The 23,023-nt window shown below is 46.9% G+C and overlaps 2 protein-coding genes across 4 annotated transcripts in view; one reads left to right on the top strand and one right to left on the bottom strand.

Moving 5' to 3' along the window:
* Positions 1-1,270: 1,270 nt before the first annotated feature.
* Insm1 (INSM transcriptional repressor 1) lies at positions 1,271-4,303 on the top strand. Its single transcript, XM_036185089.1, has one exon. It carries the CDS (start codon positions 1,643-1,645, stop codon positions 3,185-3,187), a length of 1,545 nt encoding a protein of 514 aa, XP_036040982.1. The 5' UTR covers positions 1,271-1,642; the 3' UTR covers positions 3,188-4,303.
* A 17,347-nt stretch (positions 4,304-21,650) lies between these two features.
* Ralgapa2 (Ral GTPase activating protein catalytic subunit alpha 2) overlaps positions 21,651-23,023 on the bottom strand; it is a 277,458-nt gene continuing 276,085 nt past the window's right edge. For all 3 annotated transcript variants that reach the window (XM_036184593.1, XM_036184594.1, XM_036184595.1), the window contains one exon: positions 21,651-22,694. The gene's annotated coding sequence lies outside the window, so the exon portion shown is untranslated. The remainder of the gene's footprint in view (positions 22,695-23,023) is intronic.

Here is a 23,023-nt window from a genome sequence, read left to right as displayed (position 1 = left end):
GAGAAATGCAGTCTTTTGTGTTTCCTCGACTCTGGGCCGGGAAGAGGATCCTAGACAAGTTGTCCGGTCTGGGTCCAAATCGGGTATCGGGTGTGGTGTGTGTGACCGGGGGTGTCCTTCCCTGTTGTCTCTTCCCGGTGGCACGGGGGAAGCGGCTGGTCCTCCCAGGCTGCAGCCTCCCTCTGAGGACAGATTGCCCCCCCCACCCCACCCCCCGCAGCACGCGTCTCTTTTGCGTCCAGATTGGCCGCGACCCGCGCTCAATAGCGGGAGGTTAATTTCCTTCACAAAGGTGAAGGGGCCACGGCTCCGGGAAGGGGGGGGGGGGGCGCCCAGACAGGCGGTTGCTTTATTCCGCAGCGCCTTGATTGGAGCCCTTGATTTAGCATCTGATGTCAACCCGCAGACAAAATGCCCGCTCAGAATGAAAATGCATGAGGCTGCGCAGAGGGTGGAAACCAACTTCACCGCGCGTGGCCCGCTTGGGTCAACTCCACAGGCGTTGCCTACGCCCTGGACAGAGAGGAGGCTCCTGAAGCTTGGGTCTGACCTTGGCAAGGACGCCAATCCCAGGGCCTCAGGGATCTTAGGGGGAAAAAAGTAAGTTCAGACATTCAAGTTCCTTTTAGAAGTCAGACAGCCAGTCAGGACTGCAGCCCCGCACCCGCGGACGATCGAAAACGTGCCAACAGTTTTCTCCAACTCGAGAGAGGCTTTTCGAGGCTCCCCGGCAGGCCGAGCCTGCGAGCACACACAGCGCTCAGCCGAAGCCCGCCGGCCGGACTTGTTTACACTCGGAACCCCAGGGTCCCACGGCCAGGGCTCTGGCCAGCCACTGGCTGTCCGGACTTCGCAGCGCTTTCTCCTTCCTGATGATTGCAGGAACAGCATGCAGGGCTCCCGCGCCCTTCTCCCGCCGCAGCCGCAGCCCTCTGGTCGCCCCTGCCCCCACCCCATCCGCGCGCCCAATTTCCCCCTGGGCTCCGGCTCGCGGATTGAACCCTCCTGACATATTTGGGGCCATTCTTCTCCTTTGTTGCTATTTAGCTCGCGACCCGCGGGTAATCCCCGCGCGGGAGGGGGGCGCACATTGTCGTGCTGATGGACGGGCCCATTTGGCGGCTCCGCGCCCCCCGGAGGAGATACACAAAGCCCAGGCACGTGCGCCTCCCCATAGAGGAGCAGCAGACCGTGAAGGGAGGCGGGGCCGGGCGTGTGCCTGGGCCAGGCGGGGCGGCGGCGCCGGGCGCGGCGGGGCGGGGCGGCCGAGGGGCGCGCGCTGGGGCCCCGCGCCCTCAGGTACATCTGCCGCACCTACCGGGCGACCCTTGAGTCCCGGCCCCCTTTTTGCCGCTCTGTCGCCCTCCCACCCTCCCGGGCGGAGGAGCTACGGACGCTCTGATTGGCTCCGGGGAAAGCGGGAGGCGAGAACAATGGCCCCCTCCCCCCGTTAAAAGGGAGCGGCGCCCCGGCCCGGGGACAGGGACGCGCGTGCGGGGCGCAGAGCCGGGCCAGCCGCTGTCAGCGCAACGCGAGTCTCGAAGCCGCCTGATGCAGGCGATGGGCTGGGGGCACTGAGGGCCATCAGGGCCGAGCACGGAGGTGGGACTCAGCCAGTGCGTTGCCCTTGCTCCGCGCCAACATGCCCCGCGGGTTCCTGGTGAAGCGCAGCAAGAAGTCCACGCCCGTGTCCTACCGGATTCGGGGCGGCGAGGACGGTGACCGCGCGCTGCTGCTGTCACTCGGCTGCGGGGGCGCCCGCGCCGAGCCCCCGGTGCCAAGCCCCGGGCCACTGCCGCCACCTCCGCCGCCGGCGCTCGCGGAACGCGCCCATGCAGCGCTCGTCGCCGCGCTCGCCTGCGCGCCAGGCCCGCCGCCACCCCCTCCGGGCCCGCGGGCCGCGCACTTCGGCAACCCAGAGGCTGCTCACCCGACACCTCTCTACAGCCCCACGCGGCCGGTGAGCCGCGAGCATGAGAAGCACAAGTACTTCGAGCGCAGCTTCAACCTCGGCTCGCCGGTGTCAGCCGAGTCTTTCCCTACGCCCGCCGCGCTGCTCGCAGGGGGAGGCGGCGGCGCGAACGGCGCCGGCGGCGGCGGCACCTGCGGCGGAGACGCGCTACTCTTCGCGCCTGCCGAGCTCAAGATGGGCACCGCGTTCTCCGCGGGCGCCGAGGCGGCACGGGGTCCCGGGCCTGGTCCCCCACTGTCCCCCGCCGCTGCCCTGCGGCCCCCGGGCAAGCGGCCCGCGCCCCCCGCCACTCTCGCTGCGGAGCCACCCGCGAAGGCAGCCAAGGCCCCGAGCGCCAAAAAGCCCAAGGCCATCCGCAAGTTACACTTCGAGGATGAGGTGACCACGTCGCCGGTGCTGGGGCTCAAGATCAAGGAGGGCCCGGTGGAGGCTCCGCGGGGCCGTGCAGGGGGCGCAACCCGGCCGCTGGGCGAGTTCATCTGCCAGCTGTGCAAGGAGGAGTACGCCGACCCGTTCGCGCTGGCGCAGCACAAGTGCTCGCGCATCGTGCGCGTGGAGTACCGCTGCCCCGAGTGCGCCAAGGTCTTCAGCTGCCCGGCTAACCTGGCCTCGCACCGTCGCTGGCACAAACCACGGCCCGCGCCTGCCACAACCCGTGCGCCCGAGCCGGAAGCCGCTACCAGGGCCGAGGCGCGCGAGGCTGCGGGCGGCAGCAGCGATCGGGACACGCCAAGCCCCGGCGGCGTTTCCGAGTCAGGCTCCGAGGACGGGCTCTACGAGTGCCACCACTGCGCCAAGAAGTTCCGTCGCCAGGCCTATCTGCGCAAGCACCTGCTGGCACATCACCAGGCGCTGCAGGCCAAAGGCGCGCCGCCGCCGCCGCCGCCTCCCGCCGAGGACATACTGGCTTTCTACGCGGGGCCCGACGAAAAGACGCCCCAGGAGGCCGCGGGCGACGGCGAGGCGGCCGGCGTACTGGGCCTGAGTGCGGTCGCCGAGTGCCACCTGTGCCCAGTGTGCGGGGAGACCTTCCCCAGCAAGGGCGCCCAGGAGCGCCACCTGCGCCTGCTGCACGCTGCCCAGGTGTTCCCCTGCAAGTACTGCCCGGCTACCTTCTACAGCTCCCCGGGTCTTACGAGGCACATCAACAAGTGCCACCCGTCTGAGAATAGACAGGTGATCCTTCTTCAGGTGCCCGTGCGTCCAGCCTGCTAGAGTGCGCCCTCGGTCCCGGCCCCCAGAACTGTGCCTTCACTTGGAGACCCACAAAGAGAGCGCGCCCCCATGTCTGCGCTGGGGTGCCCCCACCCCCATCCCCGGGGTAAAAGTGTCGTCTTCGCTTCTTTCGGTGTGGCGTGATGGTAACCCTGGTCCGCTCGCTGTGACTCCTTTTGGACCCTATCCCCTTTGCGTTGTGTACCCCCACCCGAGGAGCAACAGGAGTCCGTCTCTTTCTGTACAGGGGAGGAAAAAAAAAAAAAAAAGCTGTATGCATTTGTCTCGTGGTTGGAAGCCTCCCCTTGAGGGGCGAAGCTGTTTTTCTTGCTAGTATTCGCTGTGTTCATGGTCTAGAAAATGCGGTTTGCTCTGCCTACCAATCTCTGCTCTCAATGTCTGTAGCATTGTACGGGTTGTTTTGGGTGAATCTTGAGGAATAAATGCCTTTATATTTCACAGGCTGTAAATTGAACTTCCCACACGATTAGCTTTATTATGGCTTGTGAACTGCTGGAGTCTGGCTTTACCTTTTTGTATGTGAACAAATCAAATTGCTTACAAAAGAGTTTTCTTTAGTATAGCCACAAATGCCTTGACCTGTTGTCTGTTCGGGATTGTTTTGAGGGGGAGGGAGAGTTTTCACGAGATGCTGTAGTAACTGCCTCAATATCTCACAGAAGAGGTTCTGGTTTGATCATCTTTGTTGAGGTAGGACTATATGAGTTCCCTTTACATGTATATGTTGATTTATGCATAATTGTTATTTATTCTTTATTTATTTATATTAATTATGAAGATTACGATATTATTTGATTGCTGGTTCTTTTTTGATTTGTTTTGTGAGCTTTCCCCCTGCCACTTTTGACATTTCACTGTGCATTTTAGAAAAGAACCTTTTTAGTAAAGGGGTCTGCTGAGAGTTTTAACTTTTCTATCTATCCGAGGGAATTACAGACAACGTACCATTTTATTCTGCTTGAGGGGCTGCAAGGCCCTTTGTACAACCGACAGCTCTTACTTTTAAATGCAATCTCTTTTCTACATACATTATTTTCTTAATTGTTAGCTATTTATAGAAAGCTTCAATAGAACTGTTTCAACTGTATAAATATTTACTATTCAAATAAAATATTTTCAAAGTCAAAATATTGTGGTCTTATTTTCCTACCACATAGTTCCTTCCAAAGAGGATCTAAAATGGATTTTAAACGGTGGTTTTTAATGATTTCTAAAAAATGCCTGTATTTTTATGGTTAGGGAAAATATCCCCTCTCATAAGAGTCGGGGATTTTTCACAGCTGTATTAGACTCTGCCCTTTCTAACAGAAATGTACTAGAGGTAGAGCAAGCCTAGCAGCCGGTCAGATGGGGCATAACTAAGCCTTCAAAAGACTCTGCCCCTTTCACCAGCAGATAAAGGGATACCACTTTTACTTAACATATTCTTCACTTGTTTATAATTTGGAGTTTTAGGTGATAGCCATTCCTCAAAGTGGGAGAGACTATTATTATCATTATTATTATTAAGAACCAAGTGGGAAAAAGAAATTTACACACAGGCATAGCACAAGTTAAGCAACTGAGTTTGAAGAAAGGGCTCTAAAATAAGTTTCCAGTCAGGTGAACCATCTATTGAGTGCATGAGCGGGGGGAGGGGGGCACCATCTGTTTGGGGTATTAAATTTAATAACAGGCAATTACAATGTTTTCCGTTATTTGTCACTCAGCTCTTTGAAGAATGGTTCTGCTGATCACCCACAGTATTCTGAAAAGTGTGATCAAGGAGCGAGCGGAGCCACATTTCACATATGAGTGTGCTCTTCATTTTGTGAAGCTCTCCTACCTTTTTTCCTAGTCCCCATCAGGTTTTCCAACCACATTTGCCTGCCAAAGAGGTCTACACTGTGGGGATCTTCCTCAAAGAACTTTGATGGAGTGCAGGGAATGAGGAATTCAGAATTAAATATGGGACCTTTAAAGATTTCCCTCTGAACCATACACCATCCGAGCTACAGGGCAGAGCATGCATATTCAGTGGCAGGAGGACTTTTTTTTTTTTTTTAAATAAACATGAAATCTGGCCCCACTCGACAAGTCCAGACCTGTCTTCAGGAACAGTGGCTGCATCTGTGTCGGAGTCGCTGGTTTTGCCTTTGACCACAGGGTGGGAATTCACCTCTACTCACCTATATACATGCAGATGTGATGGACTTGTTCATGAGTGGCTCTCTGTCTCCTGGGGAATGAATTTCAGCTGAACAGACACTACTTCTGCAGAATAAAACCTGAGATTCTGTTTATGTTTATGCGATTCTAAGTGAAGGTGCATAGTAAACAGAGATGATTGAAGTACAGAGGAGGAGTGTTGGCTGACAAATTTTCAAGCAATACAAGTTAGTATAATTTTCAGCAATGAGGAAGTCGGCCTTCCCCTTCCATGCTTCCTTGGAGAGCAGAAAATACACTCTTCTTGATACTGACACAAAGGTTGTGGACAGGCTGTGTGTTCGGAGGTTACTCCAACATCGGGAGGTCATTGGTGGAAGCCAGTTCATGATTTCCTACCTTATACCACAGTGCAGGCTTGATGGTAGAAGGATTAGGGGTTAGGTTGAGCAACCTGGCTCTGAGAGAGGGTCCAAAAGCGGGTCAAATAAAGGAAATGTTAGCCTAGCTCTTTAACTATGTTAGATGGGGCAAAACAAAAGAGCAAGAGGGTGTTCTGAACTGCTTTGGACCCTAAATGAGCCGGTGCCTGGAACAGAGGAGAGGCACTGAGTTGACCTCTTTCCTCAGTTGCCCTGAGGCCTGGGCCACCTATCACTCACCAGCTTCACTTTTCTGAGACTGGAACAGTGGGAGCTCTAAGGGGGAGGAGGAGAGGGGTGGCGAGCTCAGCGGGAACACAGACTGTGCTGGGAAGGTCTGCTGTAGGGAGTTTTTCCCAAGCACCGAGGTTACAAGTCTTTCCTTCCTTCTGGGTAGCACCATGGACAGAGGAAATCACACCTACCAGAAGCCCAGAAAGCTAGTCTGTTTCAATCTAGAAGGAGGCTGGCGGGACTCCAACCCTGCACACACAGTGACACTTGGGGGCGTGCTAAGCGCCTTGCGAAGACCTAGGTGCACACATTTGCACAGGGCAATGCTACAGTTGAATGTTGCCTGGTGTGTCTGGGGATGGGGCACTGCTGGAGAGGGTGCAACACTTCTCATCTGGCCCTGTTTGCTCTGCTGCTGGTACCTAATACCCTGGCCCAGTGCCTTGCCTTCCTCCCCTCAGTTTACCCATCCCATTTTTTTTTTTTTTACTTCATTCTATAGTTTTCCACAGAGTCAAACCAGACAAAGCAGAAGAGCCTCTTAATCCAACTAAATAGATAATTCTGGAGGAATTCTGGCACCGTTAGTCCACCAAAGGACAAAGGGGGTTTCTAGTGAGGGTTGATCAGACTCTGTAGCATTAGTCCATGTCACTTGGATCCCTCTAGGCTCTTTATCTTTGCCTGTCAACCTCAGATATTCTCAGTGATAGATACCATGGGTGGGGATGGGGACATGAACTCCATGGGGCATCTCAGGGGGCATTCCGAAGTCTGAGAGATAAAAGACAGCACAGACCCCAGAGGGATCCAGTGTTCTTCACACCAGAGGCAACCTCTTTGTCCCAACTGCTGTTCCCCTGGGACATGTAGATTTGCTACAAATCTGCAGCCTGTGGCAGGCTTAGTTTGAACAAAAGTTGCTAACTTCAAATAATTTTCTGCCATGTGTCACCATTGGCTTGTTGTGGGGCCAGGTTAAGATAAACTTCTTGACATGGCAGAGGTAGAGGAAGCTGTAATGTTTGGTGGGATTTTCAGAACAGTAAGGAAGCAGAGCTGTAGAGAGAAACCCACGGGATGAAAAAACTTGCAGAATTAACAATGATTCTGATGCTATTTGATCAGCAAGATAGAGTGATAGTGGCTTATAGACTTCAGACTTTAACTCTAAATCTGTGTTCTAATAAAATAACTCAAAAAATAGCACTCTGAACAGTAAGAGGGAGAGAGAGAAGCCAAATGTATCTCCGAGTTTCCTCTTTTATTTGAGAAGTGACTGTCTCTTCATGACGGATTTGCAGCATTCCATGTGGTACGCCCGTCACTCTTGAGGTGTAGAGCAACCAGTCTGCACAGGTACATCAGCGACACAGAAGCTCAGAAATGACAGCTGACCCTGTAACTCAAGGAGACTCCCTCTGGGCAGACAAGAGCATGCCCACCCAGCGGCCTCAGAATGTAGAACAATCCAGGAGCTCTCAGAATGAAAGACCAGCCTCTGCTGGGAGACCTGTGTTTCTGCATCTCAGAGATCAACTATCTCTGGCACCTGACATTTCCAAGCCAGGCAGAGTATACAGAGGCTATTGCTGGGGGGTGTCTTTCTGTACACTGTGAATATGTGTGGCTCCAACTGGATAATAAATAAAGCTGCATTGGCCTATGGCAGGGCAGGATAAGGTTAGGTGGTACATCCAAACTAAAGATGAGATGAAGAAGGGTGGAGTCCAGAGAGATGCCAGCCCACTGCAAAAGGAGCAACAAGATGCCAGCTGACTGGTAATGCCACGGCCATATGGCAACGTATAGATTAATAGGAATGGGTTAAGATGAAAGAGCTACCTAGGAAGAAGCTGAAGCCATAGGTCACACAGAGCTGAAGCCTCTGAGTAATTATTCTGTAAGTGGCTGTGGGACCAAGGGTGGGAGAGATTCATCCGGACTGCTGGGTAAGTAAGGCAGGACCAGAGAGATTTCCATCTCCAGGCTATGGCTCAAGGCATCAAAGAAGCCCTACTTGCTCTGTGATTCTGGTGGGTAGAGGAATCTTTTGTTTTTTACCGGGTGATCTTGGGAAATCCTGTCTTCTTCTAGGGTTACTAAGGAAATAGTAGATCAGTAATTTTCAACATTCTCACCCTGTGCAAATGACTACAGGTTTTGATTCACTGAGGCAATTGGCCAAGCAAGAGGGTTTTCTGAAGAGAAACAAGTTCTGGTGCTTTGCTTTTGTTTTTAACATATTCTTTATGAGGAACCACAGGGAAAGTTACTTGGAATTAGACACAATACTGAAAGCTACAGGGTCCATGGAAAGGTGTCCCCAGCAAGGGACCCAGGATAGACCTTTGGAGTGAGGGAAATTGGTTTCTCATAGGGGTGAGAGAAAAAGGTTCTGGCTTGCAGAGTTACCATTCACAATTATTCTGGATGGTTTTTTATCATCCCAATCTGGATTTTATTATCCTAATAAAGGCCCAAGCCTGGTATGTTTCTCCAAATCAGAGAACAAACTGAGCACATGATTTAAAGTCAGTTAGCACATTTTAATGAACCCAAACATTCACCCTTTCATCTCTTAAGCCCCAAGTGTCTGTCATCCTTTGTCTACCAGATACTTTTATTGTGGGCACGCTGCCTGTGGAACATGGGGCTATCCAGGCTGTACACACTTCCTTCTGCATGGTGAACAGATGGGTTGTGGGGTGAACACATTCATGCTTGTCTTGTTTGAAGATTTCTGTGCTGTGTGGTCTCCCTGGTGGCATTTCCACACAAAGCATTAGTGTTTCCGTTTTCAGTTTTTGATTTCTTTTGTCTCCATTAACTCATTGCAACAAGCCCACACTAGAAGGACAAGCCATTCTGAACTGCAGTGAAACTTCTAGAATGTTCATGGCAGTAGGAACACCCTCAAAGGGCTGTGAAGAGCCTGTGTTGCAAGCACGTTATAGTCACACCCTGCCACACCAGCAATGAATGCCTCCACAGTTCTCATTCAGTTTGCCACTGTACTGCCTTGCTACCAGACACTCACAGTTCCTTCCATTTGGCCTGAGCCCGTAGGCCGAGCATAATACAGCAGGGAGATAACACCGGAAACTTCACCCTTAATCTATAACTCTCCTCTTCCACCCATCAAAGGCCTTTCATCGAGTGCAACAGCTGCTTCGTCTCTGCTATACACAGCCAGAGCCCCAGTGCACTGTCCTCTTCGCAAATACCACAGCCAGATGACGGTCACACCTGAGGCTGGCAGAATGAACAGAGTAAGCCAAGATGCTATTGTGTGTCAAATCTGATAGGGCACAGGGAGGTGTCAGTGCATGGAGGAGCAGAGTTCAGAGAAGGGCCTTTTCTCCTGGAGAAAGAAAAATTAGGCTACAATCTCCGGAGTACAAAAAACAGAAAGGGGTTCAGGGTTGCCATTTAAAAGCTTGTCCCATCAACTTATCTGTGGCTCTTTTTTTTTTGCTGTCTACGTGAAACAAACCATTGCCATCCTAGAATATAGATGCAAAGAGGCAGTTTCCCACAAAACAGAAAACTGCCTTCCAGTTGATTTTATTAGTATTGCTCATGTTCACCCCTCCATCATGGTTGCTTTAGGCAATATAAACCCTACTCTGACTCCTCCTATCAATCATTGCAGACATCTAAACAGAAGAGCAAGTGTGATAGTTTGAAAGACAATGGCCTCCAAAGGGAGGGGCACTATTAGAGGCGTGGCCTTGTTGGAGGAAGTGTGTCACTCTGGGGGCGGGCTTTGAGGTCTCCTCTCTCAAGCTTCACTCAGTGTGACAGTCACTTGCCTGCAAAATGTAGGACTCTCAGCTCCAGCACCACGTCTGCCTGCACGCTGCCACGCTTCTCACCATGATGATAAAGGACGGAACCTCTGAAACTGCAAGTGAGCCACCTGAATGAAATGTTTTTCTGAAAAGTGTTGCAATGGTCATGGATGGTATCTCTTCACAGCAATAGAATCCTAACTAAGATAGCAAGGTTGTCCATTACTTGAAAGGGTTTCTTACTTACACAAATGACCTGACATTAGCCGGTGAAATAACAAGTTTGGCTCTTTTTCTAAGTCAAAAATAAAAACTTCATATGGAGTTCAACTTAACATTTCAAGGAATTTGGGTAACTACTCACTTATTAGCTTAGAAGTTGGTTCAAAGACAGAAGATAACTTTGAGTTAGCATTCACTTGCTTCAAAATTGTGTTAATTCAATAGCAACCAACATCTTCTTGGCAGTTTCTGATCTCTTTTAATTGTGCAAGTATATGAGGATATGGACAGTTAGGTTAGTGTCCAAAGGTCAAAACTGAAGAAAGGCTGCCAATCACTACTTTTTTATACAAGTTCTCTGACCCAGTGTCACAAGCATATCAATGATGATGATGTTATGGTTTGTTTGAATGTGCCTTCAAAGTTCATATGATAGAAATGTAATCCTATGCTGGAAATATAATATCCAATGCAAGTGTTTGGAGGTGAAGCCTAATGGGAGGCATCAAGGTCATGATGGCTCTGACCTCATGGATGGATTAGTGTTGTTAATGCAGAAGGTAAGGTAGTGATAAGTGTGCCTTGGGCCCATCAAGCTCTTTCTCACGTGTTCTCTACCTTCAGTGGAATGATATAGTAGGAAGGTTCTTAGAATTCTCAAGAGAACAGAGACTTTGTATGATCCATAATCTGTAAGGCAATAATAAACACCTCTTCATTGTAAACCTGCTGTGGGATGTTCTGTATGTCAAATGTGTTGATCTGATTGGTTAAAATAAATACAATGCTGATTGGCCAGTAGCCAGGCAGGAAGGATAGGGTAGGCTGGACAAGGAGGAGGAGAATTCTGGAAAGTGAAGGCTGAGGGAAGAGGAGATACTGCCAGCCGCCACCATGACAAGGAAGATGTAAGGTACTGGTAAGCCACGAGCCACGTGGCAAAGTATAGATTAATAGAAATGGGTTAATTTAAGATAAAAGAAGTAGATAACAAGAAGCCTGCCACGTCAATACAGTTTGTAAGCAATATTAAGTTTCTGTGTGTTTACTTGGTTGGGTCTGAGCGACTGTGGGCCTGGCAGGTGAGAGAGATTTGTCCTGACTGTGGGCCAGGCAGGAAAACTCTAACTACATAAACCAACCAACCTGTGGTATTTTGTCACAGCCACACAAAACAGATGAAGATGGAAACCACAATAAACAGGTGTAGGCTCATTATTTGCATTTTTCAGGGCTTTGCTGACCATAGACTCACTGCATCAGCATCATGTGGGAGCCAGTTTGAAGAGCAGACAGAAATGCAGACCTCATCTTGGACCTACCACTGCATTAGAATCCAAATGTTAACAAAATGTAAGGAAGTCTGTGTGGACGTTGATATTAATGGGTTTAGAGTGAACTGTTGCCCAAACTGAGTCATCCTAGTTTTGGCAAACAGTAGGTTTAAACTAAGAAGAGCTAGTGTTTGGAAATCTTAACCAGAGATCATTAGCTCCAACTAATGATGCATCTATAACTGTATTAACAGCTTAACTTCAGTTTGGCCTAGTCTGAGGCCTGCCTGAGTGACTAACTGAGTTCTTGCAGGTACTCTACAAGGTTTCATTAATCCCTATCTGTGGAACAGATGGGGACATAGGAAGCCCTACAAAGAGATAAGCTTATAGTTGACCATACTGGTGCAAAGAGAACAACCCAAGGTGGCAAAGATTCTGGTATGGGAGAATTCATGTGGATGGTGAAATGCATTCTGTCCTCTTACCAGGGGACTAGGACATGCACAGTTTCAGTCCTCAATCAGGCGTCAGATGACTTCTCTCCCACCTGCTAAGAGAAACACTGTCTACTGTATCAAACACAGGAGACACTTTTTTCCAAAAATCTTGCAAATGAAAGTATCTGATATTCATGAAAAAATCAGATACATTTAATACTCCAACCACAACAAAGGCTCTCCCACTTGAATAATACCAAATCTGTAGATTCTGCTTTAATAGGCTGCAGCTGCAAAGTATGAGAGAAATAGATGGTGCCATTTTAAACCACAGCATGGTGGGAAAATCACTCTGAGCTGGCTTTCTATGCTCCCTTCTAGCTGATTCTTTACTTTCCATTTCGGTTCTAAGAACTCTTGGTGTGGAAATCACTCATTGTTATACGCCTGCAGGCAAGTTAACAGGCCATCCCAGAACCATGACAACCGATGTGAATGAGGGAAGGAAAAAATATCCCTGAACAATTTAGTCTGAAGGGCAGCAGAGGGATGCAGACACATTTCTGCCCAATACATGAAACCACTCCAGACTCTGACACTTATGATCTAGAACATTATTTGTTTGCTTGATACAGGGTTTTGCATGTATCCTAGGCTGGCCCTGAACTTACAGGAATCCTCTTGCCTCAGCCTCTGAAGTACTGGAGTTACAGTCTTGTGCCACCACACCTGGCTAGAAACTTTAAAGAAAATATTACATTGTATCAGTCAGTTTGTTGTTACTGTGACACATACCTGAGAACAACCATTTGACAGGAGTGAGTAGTTTTGGGGGGTTTTTTGGCTCCTGATTTCAGAGGTTTTAGTCCATGAGGCAGATAATCATGGATGATGGGAATGGTTGAACAACCTGCTTACCTTATGGTAGCCAGGAAGCAGAGACAGGGAGAGAGGTGTGGGTAAAACATTCTTCAAAGACGTGATTCCCTTCAGTGACCTACATCCTCTAACTATGCCCTACTTCCAAAAGGTTCTTCCACCTCCCCAAATACAGTAATTACTTGAGGAATCAAGCCTTCAACACATGAGCCTATAGAAGACATGGCATATTCAAATCAGTGGTGGAGTGCTTGCCTAGCAAGCATGAGGTTCTGTATTTGATTTCCAGCATAACTGCTCCCCACCCCAAACAAGAATTAAACTTCATGCTTCAATGAGCATGCCATAACTATAGCTTCTGGAATTTTCCTTTGTCTTTCAATGTGGAGGGATTTTTACAAGCTCATATATAAAGGAACATCATTCCTTCTCTGGCATGTTGTACCTACTGAAGTTCCATGGGATGAGAGTACAAAGGCCTTATCATCTTGTCTCTGCCATTAAGAGCTGTGGGCTTTACACAAGTTATCAGTCTTCTCTCTGATCATTTTATTATTGATAAAATGAAGAAAAGATAGCATTCACATGTATTGGACATTGATTATATTTTTTTTACTTGTACCATACATTTTGAATACCCTTTTTGTGCTTGGATAATCTCCCACTTAATGAGCCCAGCCTTCCCAAGTCAAAACTTCCAAATTTTCCTTCCCAGCCTCCTTTGCAGCTAAGCTTTGCTAGACGGTTACAGAAAATGGATTGGACATGAACACCAGTGTTAAACTATGAGGAATCAGGTTACCCTTGGATTAAGGATGCCTGATTTCTAATCAGACAAACCATGAGACATAGAAGGGATCCATAAAAGGGATGCCAAGGAGGTGGTATCAAGTTTGGGTATCATGTTGGGAAGAGATAGAAAAGGATTTGTGTCTCAGAATTGGACATCATAATGTGCAGTATCATGAAATGACCTGTCTGGTAAGACCATTTGAGTATATTTGAATATTTTAGCCCCAACATCTTAGATATGACCCTCCTAGGCACAAAGTGAGGTAACTAGGAGTCTCTAATGATGCATCTACTTCATCTGATATATTGAGATGTCTGTGACTAAGTACTTCCCAGGGCTCTTGTTAAAATTAAATGAGTTGTCTATGACCATCCCCTGAATGTGTCCAATCTTGTCTGATCTCAGAGGCTAGTGAGGTTGGGCTTGGATAGTACTTTTCTGAAAGATTAAATGAGTTATTCAGGTCAAGTGCTAGCAAAAACTCAATACTTTTGCTCTTTTGAGTTTTTTTTTAAATTACAAGTTTCACATAATACTAATGCACTTGGTATAGGTTTTAAAATATTTCTTCAAATTCCTTTACATATGTCTCATTGTGAAATGAAGTCTGTATCCATCCTTTTCCCTATAAGACTGAATGGGTCTCTGTGAATGCTTCTTTAAAATACAGTAGAAGTAACACCAAGAAACCACTAAGTGTGACTTCTATGTGAGGGTAGGAATGACCATGCATCTCTGCCCGTGTCTGTCTTGGCCTCAGTCTTCACACCACGAGAAAGCCCAAGTCAGACTAAGCTGAGGTCTCATTTAAGATTGAGAATCAACCCCAGACATGAGAAGGAACAGGACTCCAGCTCCTTTTGCCTCCTTGACAGGTAAAAATGGTCTAAATGGGCTCACTCACTCCCCGGAGCCTTGAATAAGAAAAGTAACACAATGGCTGTTGTTTTATAACACCGAGTTTTAGAGGTGATTCATCATTGAATAAATAGCCTGGCATTTTTTAGCATTCTCTCTGGCTTTTCAGAACACTTGATGTGAGCTTTTCTATTTGGTCTTCACCTCAACCCTGTGTGGGAAGCAGCATGATTTATCATCACTTTGTGTGTGATGACATGATGTTGATCATTTCACCCTAGACCACATGACTTTTCTTCTAGACATAAACCAGAACTCAGGTCTCTGGGTCCCTAGTATGCCACCCTTTTCTAGAAATACTGTGGTCTAGGTGCAGAGGATAAGGCTATACTATATCTCACCATGGAATTTGAACCATTGTTAGAATGTACTGCTGTATGTAAATGCTTCCTCTACATTATCTTGGGTTCAGCCAAACAACCAGTGTCCTAGTTTCTACCCATGGGATTAGTGTGCTTAAATCACTTTGACCATGTAAGAACAAATTATCCGCAAACTCAATGTTAAGAGCAACAGCACTTATTCATGCAATTCAGAAGCAGCTGGGCATGAGTGGTGCATATCTTCAATCCCAGTGCCCAGAATTGCTGAGGCAGAAGGATTTTGAGTTCACAGTCAAGTCAACCTGAGCTACTAAGACCATCACAAGTACAAAGAAATTCAGTTGAATGCGTCACTGAAGGGCTGTATATTGGAATATTAGTTATTGAGGCTGGAGAGATGGCTCAGTGGTTAAGAGCGCTGGTTGCACTTCCAGAGGACCTGAGTTCAGTTCCCAGAACCCACACAGTACCTCACAACCATCTGTAACTCCAGTTCCAGGGGATCCCATGCTGTCTTCTGAACTCCATGGGCACCAGGCATGTGAAACACAGATAAACATAAAGGCAAAATGAAATAAATTTCTTTTAATTAAGGGGAGAAAGAAGTTACAGTTCTGCATTCAGGTGAAAGGCTGATGGTGTCAAGGGGTAGCTTCTGATCTGGCTCTCTCATATGGTTCCCACAGTGCTCAAAAGGCCAGGAAGGAAACTATAACACCTGTCACCTGATCTTGAAAGGCACAGCACTTTCCTTGGGTTCTGTTTGTCCCACAGATCAATCAAGCCTTTGACCCAGAAACCTTTTCAGAACATTCCAGATCCAACCTGTAATACTCACTTATTTCAGTTTTGGAAATTTATCCATAGAAATTAAGGCATCCATATGTCAGGGTAGAAGTGTGATGGTGTTTATTGCAGGACTATTGTTATAAGGAACACTAGAGACCACCTTAATGCTTACCCACAGGCCAAGAAAATTAAATTCCATATTGAGGAATAATATGCAGCCACTAAGCATGATGAATTAGAGACATGTGCACCTACAACATAGTAAATCTTAAAAGAACATCAGAGTAACAGATAATATATAATGCTATGTCTGTACAAAATAAAAGCCGACATCTTTGTGTGTGTGTGTGTGTGTGTGTGTGTGTGTGTGTGTGTGTGTGTGTTTGCATGGATCTGGAGAGGCCTTAAGAGAGAATTTGTTTTTTAATAACCTGCTTATCATTTTCATGGAGAGGGGAGTTGGGAAGGGGGAAAATGGGAGAGAAAATGTACACATATCCATATATCCACACTGTCAGGTCATTGCCATCTCAGCAATGCTAAATGAACAACACCTTCCTTGATTCAGAAGCTCCTGCTCAAGTCTTTCCTCTACCTTTGGCTTTCCTGAAATGGAGGTGACAAAATGCTCCCAAAGGAAAGCTGGGGCGGGGGGAGCCATTTCTGGTGAGGTTCACAGAGGACAGCACGGGCTGTCAGTATTTAGGAGGGGGCTGGTGCTGTATCTCAAAGCACTGGTAAGTGTGCTGCAGAGGTGTAGCAGCTCCAAGGGAGGGGGTCTCTCAGAGGCCCTCAGGTCCCACTTAGCCTGGCAGCGTTTCTTGGGGAATATTGATCAAAAGTGCTCACCTCTATCATCCGAGGAGCATAATGCAGTCTGTGAGTATTCATGGAAAAAGCTTTTCTTGGCCGGCTATTTTCTGAAGTCAAAAAGATCCTTTCAGGATCTGTAATAGCCGTCCCTCCACACTTCACACCCTTAGTGAAAAGCACACTCCAATTTTCAGACCCTAGGACCCCATGCCAAGGAGGAGGCTGACGAGCAGGACCTATTCATGTAAAATAGTCTGTCAAACTCAATGAGCATTTTGCCAGAGGGAGCGGGAGGGCTACATAAATGTTAGATTAAAAATTCCACCTGGACACACAGGAAAAGGCACCCTTATTCCAGAGATCATTAATGCATCTGTTCTTCCTTTCTTCAGTGTCTTAAATGGAATTTTCAATCACATATAATGCAGTCTGATATGGAAGGTAGCATATCAGTGTAATATTAAGCCTGTTTTTCATGTCTGGAAGATGGTATAGTATGGAAGATGACGACGAGGACTTCCTGGTTTCTCTGACTTTGGTTTTATAATGAGCAGAATCTTCCACATTATTTTTAAACTTACTTACTTACCTACCTACCTACCTACCTACCTACCTACCTACCTACACACACACACACACACACACACACACACACACACACACACACACCTTTTCTTTCTCTAGTGCTAGGGATCAAACCCAGAACCTCATGCATGCTTGACAAGTGTTTATCCACACATATAACATGGCAGCTTAAATCCATACCCTCTCTCATATAATCCAACTTAATGTAGGCTAGTAGGGACTTAGGTATTAAAAAAATATTTTTCTTGTAAAATTCTAACAACCAAAAAAGCACAATGCAGTTTCAGCAAGTTCTATTCAGTGACCCGTTAGCAGGGATGTCATTTCCCAGGGTCCCCTGCTGTGGTGCTGCAGGTCACCAACTTTGGAGCACAAGTGAAAGTACCTTTTGGCAGGGGAGCAAGCCATAGAGATGTCCTTGCCTTCCCTGGTTGAGCCATTAGCTATGCTGGAGAGATGCTACAGCAGACAGCGTGTGGAAAACCCAACCCTTGACTTTGGAAGCAAGCTATTTGCTGGCAGTCCCTGTGGTGCTCAAGCGAGTTGGTGTGTCTTTACATCTCTTCCTGGAGTCCTTATCTGTAAATGCTCTTAGGAGGCAATCACAACTCTAATCAAATGGTAGCGAGTGCTAAACACCACATGGCTCTTTGACTCCAGAAGGTGGGAATGAACTTCTAGGGTGTGGCCAATCAGCCTGGGTATTGCACCAAGCCTGCCTTGGTAGCAGATCTTTCTTTTCAAAGTCTTTTTTTTCTTTTCTTTTTCTCTTCTTCTTTTTTTCAGTTAAGACCTGTGCAATCTGCCTTTCCAGGAATCTGCTATCTGATTGTTTTTGAATTCCTAGGAGGGGTCTGTTCCAAGTGCCCTTTTTGTGGATGATAAGGAGAGGTCAGCTTTCTGGCAAACCAGATCCTCACAGTGCCAAAACCTTGCTGTGCTCAGTCTGGCTCCTATGACAACAGACTCAAGATGGCCTCAGATGTGGACTTAGAAGCATCTTCACAGTAGCTAAAGTACAATGAGCATGTGAAAACTACATTGTTTAACAGTCCATGTACCAGTTAAGAACAGTTGTTGGTGCGAAATGGAGGTGTCACTACACACGGAAACCTGGGGACTCAGCTCCTGGCTGAATCCCCAGTCTAGTTGAATGAGAGCCAGAAGGTAACACCTTCAGGCCTCAGCTGTCATAGCAGAAGTAGATGGAGGACAGGGTTGGTGTTCCCAGCTGCAGACCAGGATGTTAAAGAACCACATATGTAGAGGAGTTTACTTTGTGATCTTTTCCCACAACCTCCATTGTTTGTTTTTTGTTTTGAAAATGAAATGCAATTAAAACCGCATCCATTCACAGAAGAACAAACAAGAATAGTGCTCCTTGATACAAACATGAAGTGGCCTTGGCTCAGATGACACACGCAAAGCTACACCAGAGGTGTGTGTACAGAGTGAACACTGTAAAGGCAGTATCTTCTCACTAGTAGATACTCCATTGGAGGAAACAGGCATTTCCCCTGGAATACTAAACAAACAAACAAACAAACAAACAAACGGAAAACCCCAAACCAAACCCTACAATTGCATTCTTCTTAGTGGTCCAATTCTCATTGGAAGCTGGTCTGAGGGTACTGATGAGGATTTCTGAAGACAACCCAATCTCTCACGGGGAACATCATCGTGCCTAGAATCAACCCCTCCTCACCTTTTTGCTATAAATATGAAAGTAACCTTCTTTGTGAGACAATAGTGACAACAGCCTTTGCGTTTCAAGTGCTCATTTCCATATCTGCCAAGTATCCCAATATGACCCCCGAGGAAAGCTCCCTGTGGATCCTGGAAGGCCATCTGCTGAGCTGAACAGTTAGCAAGAGGGAGGGACTCATCTCCAAGGAGCAGCTGTAGAGCAGTGGGCCACCCAGCGCCCCAGACACCGGGGCTGCCTAGAATACCATCAGCAGAACTCCTCCAGCTCCCCAATCGATTTCTGGGCATCCGTCACCTTCTGGGTAGCTATAAGTGAGGCAGATGCTTTAGTTTGACCCTAGGATGAAATGAGGCAGGATTGTGAATCCTCCTTAGAAATGCCCAAATGAAGCAGAAGGTTGTGAAGTACTGCTTCTGGCTCACAGCACTAGAGTTGTTTCTAGAAGGAACTTCATATATAAGCTCTTGATTATCAGTTCAAAGCTAAGACGAAGACAGGTCAATTCAGGCTCCTCTTTGCACTGGACTCCCTAGACTCTTTCTCAGATCATCAACACGTTCTGCAAGTACTGGTACTCAGCAAGCATTTGCTAAAGGAACAAGTGAATGACTTTTACAAACTTGGTTGTTCAGAATTCTGAGAATTCACTGTTGTCTGGAACATGGAGTAGCCCACTATGCTCTCAGAGACCACAGGCTAGGTTGCAATGTGATTACTGGAGTCCCGAGGCAGGAAATATCAGTACCTGGCTTCAGCCACACTAGAAGGAGGCCAAACTACATGTTGTCTGTCAACTAATAACAAAGTTCTCAAATATACCTTGCTCCTTAGGGGCAGGGACTCTAGCTTAGAACAAGGGGCTGCCTAGCAATGACAAAGCAGGGGGCAAAAGTCACTATGAGGCTCAATACCCGCTGTAAAAACAGAAAGGGATGGTTTTAATTAGGTGAGACAATGGATAGAGGACATGGATGATGCTCCCGGCTGGAGACCAGAGTCTTGAGGAATCACATATGCAGAAGTTTACCCTGTGATCATCATAGGCTGCAGGTACCCTGGTGGCTAAATATTAGCATTCCATACTATGAACCATGAGGTTGATTCTACATGAGTATGTGTAAGCTTTCTGAGTGGTACCAGCTATGATGCTGAACACCTGTTGGCTTTGGTTTACAAAATGCTTTTGAATAACTTTGTTCAATAAAAAATGCAAATCAACTTTTTATTAGATGTTGGGATAAACTTTTATTTTCCTACACACTATAAGAATGTCAGAAACATGCAGCACCTAGGTGCTGTGCTTCTAACTCATCAAATCATCTCAGGAAATCAGAACGAAAAAGAGCGAACTGGATTCGAGGGGCTTCATTAAGGAGTGAAGTGTTTTGCCAGCATGGCTGCCTTTGTGGAGTGTGTCCTAGTGCATACGTACACTCCTGCCAAGATGGAGCAGACTGGGAGGTCTCCCCCACCTCAGAACAACCTACATGTACAGCATTGGAGAGTTAAATAACAAGAGACCTCAAAACAATCAAATGACATGCTATAACTTAATTTATCATTTCTATCAATTTCCCCTCTATTTACACATACTACACATTGTAGCCCTGAAACTAAGAAAATGTTTGCTTCCTGTGTACACCATATACATAGAAATTTGGTGCAAATAAAGGACAAGTTTCCTTTAGATGTGACACCCCCCTTCAGTAGGTATGGAGTCACACAGCTACTCATAAGACACACCCAAAGGCCTAGAGGGTCCGTCAAACCTCCACCACAGGTTAGTGGCAATAAGGACGTGGCACCTGAGGACAGTCAGGAAGACAGGATTTGCATGGCTCACTGGAGCTGTGTGACCTTCTGGATAAGGCTAAAGGTCCTACTAATCAGCAACATCACAAAATCTGAGTCCAGATCCTGGGGCTCTCAAGAGTTACAAACTTGTAAAGTCTTTCACCAGGCTAAATTTCTTTTCTCCTATCTGCTGAAGGTCTGGATATTTTTAAAAAGTCATAATTTTGTAGGATTACTATTTTTAAAAGCATAAAAGTCTAATCAACAAGACTATAAATATCAGTTTCCCTCTGTATGGAAATCTGAAAATCAGCATGCCAAGAAGGGCAGCGGCCAGGCCCTGCAGGAGCCCAGAGAGTCTTATCACACTTCAGTGTAATTAGGGCCACTTTTATTACAGATGTCTGACCTACTAATACTAATGTGATGAGTGGCTCTCTGGAGGGTCTCTACCGGATGAGTGACCCTTAGCAATTTTGCTAAAAGACATTTATTATGAAAACACAATATTTGCTTTTCCAACAGAAAAAAAGAAATGGCAAACTTGATAATTTCAATTTTCTACCCCAAATAACAAGAAGTGCTAACTCCAACCAAACATGGTTGCCAGAGTCCCCACTCCCCAAGTCTAAGTCTCTAACAGAGCTATTACAACCTAAGGCCCATGGGCTGAAAAGGTAAAACATAAACAGACATAAACTGCCGCTGTCACCCAGGGCATGGGGCTGGTAAAATCATTAGGTTACAACAAGGTCAAGTTATTTGGTACCTCCAATTGAATTTCTCACTCCCAATCTGGAAGTGCTGGCTTGTGGAAACAAATGATCAGAAGGCTGGGGGAGTTAAAAAGGACCTCTAGGGCCTGGGTTGTAGCCCTGGGTTCTGTTACCACTGAAAAAACAAAAATAGAAGACTTCCAAAATGACAAGAATTCCACAAAAAGGGTTTATGGAGCCTTAAGATAAGCGCTCTTGCAGAAGCTACTTGCTGAAAGAGTGCTACAGGACTCTAGTGCCCAGGACTCGGAGTGGGGTGTGCTTTCTATAGGAGTCAGGACTGGGAATTTTGTAAACAGTGAAACAGCAGATCAATAATAGAAGTCCGAACAATACTGGGCAACCAGACCAGAAAGCTCAAATCTCTGTCTTTCTCTGTCTCTTTCTCTCTCTGTCTCTGTCTGTCTCTTTCTCTCTCTCTCTCTCACACACACACACACATGCACACATACATACATACATATACACACACAAACTCATGTATGTATGTGTATATGTATATAGCTCATACATATACATATGTATGTAACACACACACACACACACACACACACACACACACACACACACACTTGATCCAAATCTATTGTTTGGAATCAGTTACCCTAAAACTTAAGTGACAAGAGCTATTTTCAAGGCCTGTCTTGGTCTCTGAGCAACAGGAAGGAAGAAGACCACAGGTGAACTTTTGAGAGCACTGGACACGATGTGGGTGCTGGTCAGCCCTGGAGCTGGAGCAGGCACTAATCTTGTATGTTGATGTGGATGGTGCTGGGCTGGGCTGAACTGGGCTGAGCTGGGCAAAGTTGGCCTGCACAGGATTGCTAGTCATCTGCTTACTGCTCTCTTGTGAACAGGCCTGTATCTAGACATTTCTGATCACTCTATGTGAAAGAAACATCACTGTCAAGACCTGACAGAATTGTGTTGTCAGGAGAATCTTAGTCAGTGGGCCTCAGGTACCAGGTGGAGAAAGGCTTGATGATGGAGGTGAAACTTCCTGTGGGAAAAGACCCTGGGGACAGCCAGTTTCCATGATGATGAAATTTTGATGATGAAAAGTTTGAATTAAACCTTAAACCCTAACATAAAGATTAGCAAAATCATAATGTAGGAAATTCTTCCAGCAATTACACAATTGTTTTGTCAGCCCTTTGGGAATCAAGCTTGGGTATATAATGACAAGAAAACAACTCGGGATCCAGACAAGTGCCCTCTGCCCCTTCCCTGTGGGCCCCGAACCTTTTACTACTGTGTTGTTCTTCCTAGAGGCTCCAGACAACTCCATTGCCACATGATCATAGGCTTGTTCCTGGTTGATAGCAACTTCTTTTCTTCTTCTGAAGCCCAAGGTTTATGAGATTCCAGGACAAGAGGAACACAGTCTTGTTTGAAAGTTCCACACAAACTACATCACTTCTGACCTTGGGGGCCAAGCAATGGAAGGCTTGCTGGCACAGTGGCTGTTTCCTGGAGTCTAGATGTGAGGGTTGGGGAAAGCAGGAGAGTCCTGCCTGTCTCTTCCACATGGAGGCTTTTCTTGGGATCCATTTTCAGGCTGGAGGTCAAGACCCCTGCAAAGGAAGCAGGCCAAGCCATGGAGATCAAAGAGAATCTCTGACCACATACTGACGGAAGTATATATGGTGTTCAGAAGACCAAGAGAACTTGGTCATTGGGAAGAGGGTTTGATGTACTTCCTGCCCCACAGTATATTTTGCAAGGATGTTTGTTGAATGCATCATCAAAGATATGTCATCCCTCTTAGTCTTTGCCCTGGGTTTTTCTACAACATAAAAGAAATGACAAATCTGTGAATCTCTGAAATAAAACCAGCCTTTCTGGCTAGTACAGAGGTAAAGAATGAAAAGAAAGGCATCAGATTGCAGCATAATGGAGTGAA

This window comes from Onychomys torridus, chromosome 4 (genome assembly GCF_903995425.1).
Source record: "Onychomys torridus chromosome 4, mOncTor1.1, whole genome shotgun sequence".
Classification (NCBI taxonomy): Eukaryota; Metazoa; Chordata; class Mammalia; order Rodentia; family Cricetidae; genus Onychomys; species Onychomys torridus.
This window is presented reverse-complemented; position numbering and strand designations above follow the sequence as displayed.